The 8,975-nt window shown below is 34.6% G+C and overlaps 1 protein-coding gene across 1 annotated transcript; it reads right to left on the bottom strand.

The window, feature by feature from the left end:
* Nucleotides 1-3,836: 3,836 nt before the first annotated feature.
* Nucleotides 3,837-8,368, bottom strand: LOC133315931 (zinc finger CCCH domain-containing protein 3-like). The gene is made up of 7 exons (XM_061517617.1): nucleotides 7,941-8,368; nucleotides 7,205-7,374; nucleotides 6,945-6,998; nucleotides 6,017-6,133; nucleotides 5,577-5,861; nucleotides 4,651-4,902; nucleotides 3,837-4,495 (listed from the first exon to the last, which is right to left on the bottom strand). Exons 1-7 carry the CDS (start codon nucleotides 8,002-8,004, stop codon nucleotides 4,172-4,174), a joined length of 1,266 nt encoding a protein of 421 aa, XP_061373601.1. The 5' UTR covers nucleotides 8,005-8,368; the 3' UTR covers nucleotides 3,837-4,171.
* Nucleotides 8,369-8,975: the final 607 nt, after the last annotated feature.

An 8,975-nucleotide genomic window follows, 5' to 3' on the forward strand; every position in this document is an offset into this window, starting at 1 on the left:
GGGCTAAGGCCATGAAAAACGCCCTCAAAGCCAAGAACAAACTTGGATTTATCAGTGTGATGTGAAAGAACCTCCAGAAAGTGAAGCCGATGAGTCTTTTGCTTGGACACAATGCAATTCGATGCTTAATAGCTGGATCCATAATACAATTGATTCGCAGTTGCAGCCTTACATTCATTATTTCGACACAGCAAAGGAACTTTGGGAAGACCTGAAAGAGCGATATTCAGTTGCGAATATACCACGACTATATCAACTCCGCACCAGTCTTGCTAATATCAGACAAGATGGAACCAAGGTTGGCACCTACTACACACGTCTGAGGGCTATTTGGGATGAGATAGATGCAAGCAAAAACCAACCTTCTTGTACGTGTGGAGCCAAATGTGCCGTGGCAATTTATAATAGTAATGAAGCTGAAAAGGAAAATGTTTACCATTTCCTTATGGGATCGGATGCTAATCAATTTGGTGCGTTGAGGACTCAGATTCTCAACTACCCAACCTTTGAGTTCGATTCTCACCGCCCCCACTTTCAGGTGGAATTAAGAAAAGCTTAAGGCAAAATGGGCTTGTGCAGCACAAGGCAGACCAAAAATGGGCTTGTGTAATATCCACGCTTCAAGCCCAAAGGGATCTTGCATGATAGGGTGTGTTAGAGAGATATAAAATAATTAACTTAGTCTCACCTAATACCTTAAGGTTTTGGGTTGAAGTGGCGCTTATCATTTATACATATTGATCAGACCAGATCTTTACAACTGGGCCGATCATGTGATCTTCCTCTACACAAAGGCTTGAAACCTCCTTGGGTCAAAGCATCTTGCAGTTTGGCCGCTTTATCCCATGGGTCTTCGATGGAACGCGAGGGGGGTGTACCTGCAAGACACTCCGACGCTCAAGTAAGTTATGGTTCAAGCAGGTTTTATTATGTAGGAGAAGATGATGTACCTTAGTATTGATACATGTATTTATAGTGGAGAGATGAGCAGCTTAGGGGATGACCATCTTTGCAAGTGGTGAGGCATACTTGGAGGTGAAGTATTCAGACAGATAAGGTATTCAATATTGATGAGCTTGCTTTAATATTAAGGAGCCTATTTGTCATGTAGCCATTAATGTTAAGGTGCTTGCTGAGATAGTCTTGGTGCTAAAGAGATGAGATAGCAGCATGTATTTATTATGGTGGAGCTTGCTGTCATGGAGTCTTCAATACTATGCAGCTTGCAGCCTTCTTGGACTAAGGCTTTGCTTCATTGTGAAGACTTTAATTCTGGGTCTTGTATTTATATAATATTTATCCAGATTACATACTAAATTTGAAAGTGATGCCATGGAAATATAGTGTTCAATTATTGTTCATAATCTTACTTAGGCCTATGCCTAAAATAGAAGTATAGATTATAGAGGACAAAATTTATTTTGTATAAGAACTTACTCGTGTTTATTTAAGAATTTTGAAGTTTACAGCTTACAGATTTATTTATGTACGGTGCCAATTTAGAAGAATAAGAAACCCATATATAATTTGAACTACATTTCCATCCCAACCAATTTCAAAATTGTGAAATAACAATTATACCCAGGTAATCGAAGCACAGTTCGAAGCTTACTTTTTAACATAAACTGAATATTTATTTACCTGAAACACTAGTAGATACTTAGGGAAATGGAACAAAGAGATGAGGAAGTTTCTTGAATCTGTTACACAGACGGAAGGCATTGCAATTCATTATGTACAAAAAGCTAAAGCTTGTTATCAAGCAATTGGAGTAGTCCATAGTGCATCAAACAAATTCTAAGAAATGGATGCAATACAAGTGATACCAAATGAGTTGGAAATTTTGAATCAAAGGATAATTAATTTCGACATGAGCAATAATAAGAAAGGGATAAGACACTATCTGGTTTTTATTCCCATCAGGTCCACCTTTTTTTTTAAAAAAAAGCAATCACTATGATAGATTGATGTAAAAGGTCTCTCTCTATATATTCGGTGGTGGTGTGAAATGAGAACATTGAAGAAGCCAAGAGTTTATTGCTATTCTCTCGTGGTATATTCTAAACGAGAAATACTTTGAATAAACTCGATGCATGCATTCAATTCAAGTACAGTACATTATGCTAGTAATTTATAATTATTAATGGGATTCATCTAATCTCATGTTATATGAGAGAAGATATCTTTAGAGACACGTGTGGTGGAGTCCATTATTTACAAAAGAAAAAAGAAAAAAAAGAAAAAAAGAGTGTCACGATTTTTGATAGATCTACAGGAGATAAACTACTCTTATGTTGCATAAGAGTAGTTTTTCTCTTATTAATATATAATTGATTAATAGTTAAAGGTTCTAGGAATTTAATGATGAACAATAATCAATGATGTGTTAATAATTTATAGACCTAACATACCATTAGGAAAGATATAAAGAATCATAAAGTTTTCCATTTGCTAGAATAGACACAGCAGATAGAATCTTGTAGCAATCGTTAATTTCGATTTTGGATGGAGAATCTGGAACATTCCTACCTTTTGTACTCTTTTTTTCCTAGCATACGCCAAGTGAGTAATAAAAATTATATATTATAAAAGTAGAGTTGAGCAATAAGGCAGGCATAGATCAAATTTCAACCGATTGAACTTCATTTTGGGTGAAACTTGGGCTGTTTATGGTTTATGATTATCATTTGTGTCAAGGAAGTAGAGAGACCCTTCTGAATACAAAGCTAAAGTAAAAAGAAAATACACAAAAGGGCAAAGGGATGAGCTATCTCTGTTTGAAAGTAGAAAATCAAATTAAAAACCAAAATGGTTGGTTGGTTGGTGATTTAGGTTTTATATTTTTGTAAATATTTCATCTATCATAGCTAAACTACGGGCAATTTAGGTTGCTCTTCAAAAAAATTTAAACTCGAAATCATCTATCTGTCAATTTATAACAAAGGAGGTGTGTAGGGAAGAGGAAGGAAGAGCAAAGTACGGGCAACATAATCCGGTTAATATTCAATCCATATCAACTAATATTCAAAAAAGACTCGGTATTCCTTAAACTGAAGTTTTTGGTTACGTATGCAATAATTTGAAGTATAAAATTGTAAATTTTGGTTAATACCCAAACACGAACTATATTCAAACGTAATAGTTTTAATGCATGTCTGAAAAAGATTAATCTAAAAATAAATACTTTTTTATTTTAAAAACTCTGAATGGAAACTGGCAAAAATAAAAGAAAAAACCAAATCACATATGCACTTGAATCGATAGACTAATTTTAAAATATTTTACCTCGCTTGTCATATTCTAGTTAGAATCTAGATTACGAAGAGGAGGTGTAAAAAAGAAATTGTTAAATCCAAAGGATGTTAATTTCGTATTCGGCTTTCATCGAAGCCAATATACTTTCCGTACAAATTTCCAGTTAATTAAAACCATGCTCCATTAACTAGTTTAACACAGCACAACAGATAACTTCGCTCAAAACAAAGAAAAGAAAATTATAATTAATAAACACCAACAACAACAACAACAACCACAACTACGTAATGCTCATGGTTTCGTGTTTTCTTTCCTTTTTATTTTTTTAAGTTCTTTTCTCTCCAAATTGGCGTTTGTGAACCCTGTTGCAAACTACCCGACATCATGGCATTACAAACTCCACGTAGCCACCATTCCAAAAAAAAACTCTCTTTTAGGCTCAACTGGCCAAAACTTCTCAAACAAGAGAAATCAAGATTTAAGAATCCTGTCAGTTCTTATAATTTCAAGTGGACATCATCACAAAATGAAAGTATTTAAGACCACTATATTAATTTTTGTTTTAAGAAAAAAGAGAGCAAATTGACAGTTTGACACCCCCTTAAAAATAGGGGGGAAATTTTAATGAACTGTATTACTCGCATTTTTTAAGTGTGTACCAAACTGGTCCCAAGAGAGAGAAAAAGGAAAAAAGGAAAAAGATCGAAGGTCAAAGTTTCTACCTGCATTTTATTCACCACAAAAAATGCCATCCATCCCCCACAAGCTAGTGATTGTCACAACAACCTCTGAACAAACTATCCAACTCCACAGAATTGCAGGTGAAAAAGGGGGAATGGATGGTATGTATGATATATTTCTCCTGAAAATGTGGAAAAAAAAAATTGTCCCATAGAAAAATCATACTCCAAGCAGTTTAGTCATGTAAAGACTCTGAGGAGGCTGGTAAGGTATTTGATGTAGTATCAGCTTCTTTGGATGACTCTTCAGTAGCAGCTTTTGTAGCTTTTGTATCAGAATTCTGAAGCTTTGCACCTGATAATTTAGATGGAGATGTCTCGGATGGTTGGACAGTTGACAACACTCTTGGATTACCAATGAGAGATGTGTCAACAACAGATAGAGTAGGCGAGGTCAGGCCATAGTTCTGAGGGATAGCCAAAACTGGATGATCAAATTTGCATGTTGGACCAAACTTGCACATTCCATAGATTCTATAATAAGAGCATATAGCATGCCCCTGCAGATAACCAAGATAGGAAGCAGGAATTTAAATAATTAGAGACCTTGTTGTAGCCAATATGGAATATAAAAACATATTCATAAGATATTAGGTAGGATAATATGAACAAAATCATTTTAAGTAACTACGCATCAAGTAGAAACTAAACTTACAGGTCTCACAGGAAGGCCAAGTGGATTTACTAATGATTGGGAAATTCTTTCTTTTGGATGGTGGAACTTGCAATCAGATCCATATTTGCAGGTCCCAGTGCTCATGAAGTATCTACATTCTGGTTGATCAGGCCTATCAGGGAGAGTTGAACTTATTGCCTGCCCCCCAGAAAATGACTCACCCAGATTCATGTAGTCGTAAACAAGATTAGATCCAAGAAAACCAGTAGGTATTGTAGGGCTCATACTTCCCTATTTTGAGAAACAAAATCACCGTCAAAATAAAAAATCTTAATTGAATTTGCAAAAGTACCATTGACTATATGTAGTAACCAAAACCCGACATAATTTTCACCAAAGAGGAAAGACCATCTGAAGCTTTCCTAAAGAACAAAGCACATTCTGCTTCAGATATTAATCAGTGTATGAATGCCAAATGTACTTGGCAATTAATAAAATAAAATAAATGGGGAGTTGAAGGACTAAGGAAAACAATATTGTTATACACAAATCACGTCCTTTAAAGTTGCCTGCAGTATCTAAGACATCTGGTAGTGAAAGATGGTAACAATATTTACTAATCTTTATGCATTTACTTAGCTAGCTATATAGGACAACAAAATTCAATGTACTTCCAAGTAAATAGCTACTGGCTAATGCTACATGCACCTATCCAAAACTTGCATGTATGGAGTAACATTTTGGTAAGAAGGCAGAAGCAAGTATACAATACAGCACTCCATTTCATTTTATTTTTACTAACTATTAACCCACCTGTATAGCCCTTGCAATCATTCATGCTGAGAAATAGTACCAGTCAGCATCATATTAAATGACAGGATAACTACTGGGTAGAAGTAAAAAATAAAGACCAAAGAATACAGCAAATGCATATATCCACAGGACATTCAACTGCCAGAACTAACCATGTAGTTGTTCCAGCTCTGTGCAGGTATAATGCCTTGTGAAGAAGATAGAAAAGGAGGCACATAAGATTGAAGGCCCTGCCCAGATAAATATGACATTCTTGGTACTGACCATGCAGGAAACCCACCAAAATATGGTGAACCTGATCCAGGAATAATTGTTGAGGTAGGAGATCCAGCCACAGGGTAAGCTCCAAGGGAAGCATGCTGTGGATGATGAAACTTGCATGCAACTCCAAACTTACAAGACCCAGTTCTCAGGTAATAGGGACATGATTTTTCTTCCTAAAAGCAACAGTCAAAGAATGTTAAAAAAATGCAATGGCTTGTTATCAAAAAAAAAAAAAAAAAAATGCAATGGCTTCCATATCTTCCATCAACACAGTAACAGTAATCAGTTTGGAAAAAATAAATATTCAGGTACAACGGAATGTACAAACCTGACGCATGGGAAGACCTAAAGCATTGAATGACACGGGAGCGGCACCCCGCCTGTCCTTTGGATGATGATATTTACACGTTGGTCCATACTTGCATGTCCCTGTCTTAAGAAAATACTGCAATGCGTATTTCAAACAAGATCATAAATTACTTGTATGGAGTAGGTCATATGCCCCAAAAAGTTTCAATGCATAGGAATAGTAATGGAAATCTCTCACAAAGATGGACTATGTAATATCTCACATTAACAATACACCAAAATCTTCACATTATACTTCGGTTTCTGAACTTGATATTTCCAGTATTATAGTCAAACTCAAGTTCGAATATATATTCACTCTTCCAATTCAGACAGGTCATGGTTGGCACCAAATGAAATTTTGCCATGATCATCATAAAGAAATCTGGTAAATAAGTTCTACGGGACAAAAAACAACAAAATGATATATGTTCTACACTAATAGACTATTCAATATTTTGTCCAGTTCATTAGGTATCCTACTTCATTTTCTTACCCTTCATTTATTGGTTTCCTAACAATGCACTGGTAATCACTCAGTGCTAAATATTACAAACAGACCAAACATATTTTTAAAATAGTTGAATTGGAACAAAAGACCACAAAAGGACAAAAATAGGCGCAAAAACAAGTGAAACTTCTGCCAGAGGGGAATAGCAAAATATGAAACCATTTCTTCAGAGCAACTTCTTGTGGAGTTATCTAAAAACACATTAAATTGCATTTATTAGTGTTAAACATTCTTCGAAGTCAATGTTTGTTAAAATCGGGTGGGTAAAGTTTGTCCTTGATTTAACTCTAATGTTCTTCCATAAAACACCTACCACATTCTGTTTCATGAAGTAGCATTCAACATAAGTAAAACAATGTGAAATAAATACATTTTAAGCCACAAAAAATAATCATACCTCGCAATCAGGTTGCCCAACTCTTTCAGGGAGCTCTTCACCATAATGAGTATCCTGAAAATCTAATGAAGTATGAGAAGCTTCGACTTATTTTCATATGATAAAACTAATGAGCAGATTGAGAGTAAGGTAACAGAGAAATCAGAAGATGACAATTACACAAACTGCATCTTTGTCAAATAATTGACCAAAAAATTTGCTTCACATATATATCCAGCAGAAAATGAATGAAAAGAAAACAAAAGAAAGAGCTCCATTACAAGTGAAACATGAGCAGGGTGATTATAGCGACAGTTACTCCCATAACCACACATTCCGGTCCTCAAATAATATAAGCAATCAGGTTCACCAGGTCGATCTGGATATGGTGCAGATTGAGCTGCAGCATCTCGATCCCGATTGTCATTGATTTTCAAACGCCGAATAGCTTCTGCAATACAGATCAGATAGGAATCAGGCAAAGTCTCAACAAGCATTTCAACAGAAGCTGTGTAAACGATAACTCAAATTACCACAGTCAGAGTACAATACAACTTATTAGATCAGAAACTTAAGATCACCTCATAAAGCACACTATTGCAAGCGAAAAGATTTAAGAACAAAACATTTCAGCCGATCCTTTGTTGCATCATCAAGCAAAATACATCAACTTAGTAAAGCCATACGCAATCAAGCACAACACTTGAGTTTAGGAAAGAAAACATGAAATGAGAACAATAAATTTCTGAACCTTTTTTAACCACACAAGTTAAGCCATGGTACCAAAAATCTTCAAAGGTCTCAGAATACATAATATGAATCATCAAAATTCCTCAAATCAAAATCTTATCGCACCATAAAAAGAGAACTATCATAAATGAAACAAAATCGCTGAGTAAAATCAATCTAACATTCCAATTAAAGCAATAGATAGGCATCATTAAATGATGATCAGAACCAGTTAAACGATGAATCATGACAAAAAAAAAAATCAATAACGAGAAGAATCTGCACTACCTTCAATGTTATCACCAGATGGATTAGAAGCAGCATTCCTCAGAACTTGCCGGTTTTCTGGCATCTTGTGGCGTTGAAATGGTAAGGGACCCTTTTGCTTGTTCAATCAAACCCAGAAGACCCTTTGAGCCTTTAAGAAGAAATCAGCGCAGAACACTCACAAATTAACTCACCCAGATGGCAAAATGATCATCAGGAGAAAGAAGAGACAAAGAAATAAAATTTCCAGGAAAATTAAAATAAATATAAAAGAGAGAAAAAAAAAAAAAAACAAAACAAAGTTACAAGGAGAGATTTGCAGGTAAAATTAAGAAGGATCAAATGTGAAATCTTAAAATAGATATCATAATATTCCCATTGGATGAAAATTCGCGTCAAATTAGAATTTCCTGGCTGTGGCTCTGCAACCTTTGGCACATTTTGGATCTTTGAATGTGAAACCCGACAAGTTAATAATAATAATAATACTAAAGTAAGGTTCTTGCGCGCGTGTACGAACAATTAATTCTATGTACAATATTACCCTCCACGTGGCATCTCCACAACACGTTTACGTGAACCATGATCTATTACTACTACTACTATTCACTGCCAAAATATTTTTCTTTTTATTTATTTATTTCTATTCTTATGCTTGGATTGTTTAGAAAAATTAATTGGCCTGAAAAGTAGATGCGAATGATTCATGGGAGTAGCATCTCAACCGTTGATTTTATTCTCATTTCATACACACAGGTCTCGAATTTTAGTTTTCACACCTCTAAGAAGTAATTGTAAATTTGAAAAAGAAAAATTATTCGTGAGCGATCTAACAAGGATTGATTTATATCGATGTAAAATTAATTATTTTTACACAATTTAATAGCTTGATGTAGATATAATTCTTATGATCAAACTGACTCTATTGTTTTAATAGTTTGTATTAAATATTAAAAAAATGACCTAGCTAAAAACTTACTCAAATGATTCTTATTTTATATCTTTTAAAATTATACATTACATAAAATTTATAATTAAGTATTAAATAATTTTAAA

This window comes from Gastrolobium bilobum, unplaced genomic scaffold (assembly GCF_033153095.1).
Source record: "Gastrolobium bilobum isolate Gb01-03AN ecotype WA unplaced genomic scaffold, APGP_CSIRO_Gbil_v1 utg4923, whole genome shotgun sequence".
In the NCBI taxonomy this organism is placed as follows: domain Eukaryota; kingdom Viridiplantae; phylum Streptophyta; class Magnoliopsida; order Fabales; family Fabaceae; genus Gastrolobium; species Gastrolobium bilobum.

Coding starts and splice junctions, on each gene's coding strand:
- LOC133315931 (XM_061517617.1), bottom strand. CDS start 8,004: ATGCCAGAAAACCGGCAAGTTCTGAGGAATGCTGCTTCTAATCCATCT. Junction 4,903..5,576: donor AGAGCTGGAACAACTACATG/GTTAGTTCTGGC, acceptor TTCTCAAAATAG/GGAAGTATGAGCCCTACAAT. Junction 4,496..4,650: donor TTGGCCTTCCTGTGAGACCT/GTAAGTTTAGTT, acceptor GGTTATCTGCAG/GGGCATGCTATATGCTCTTA.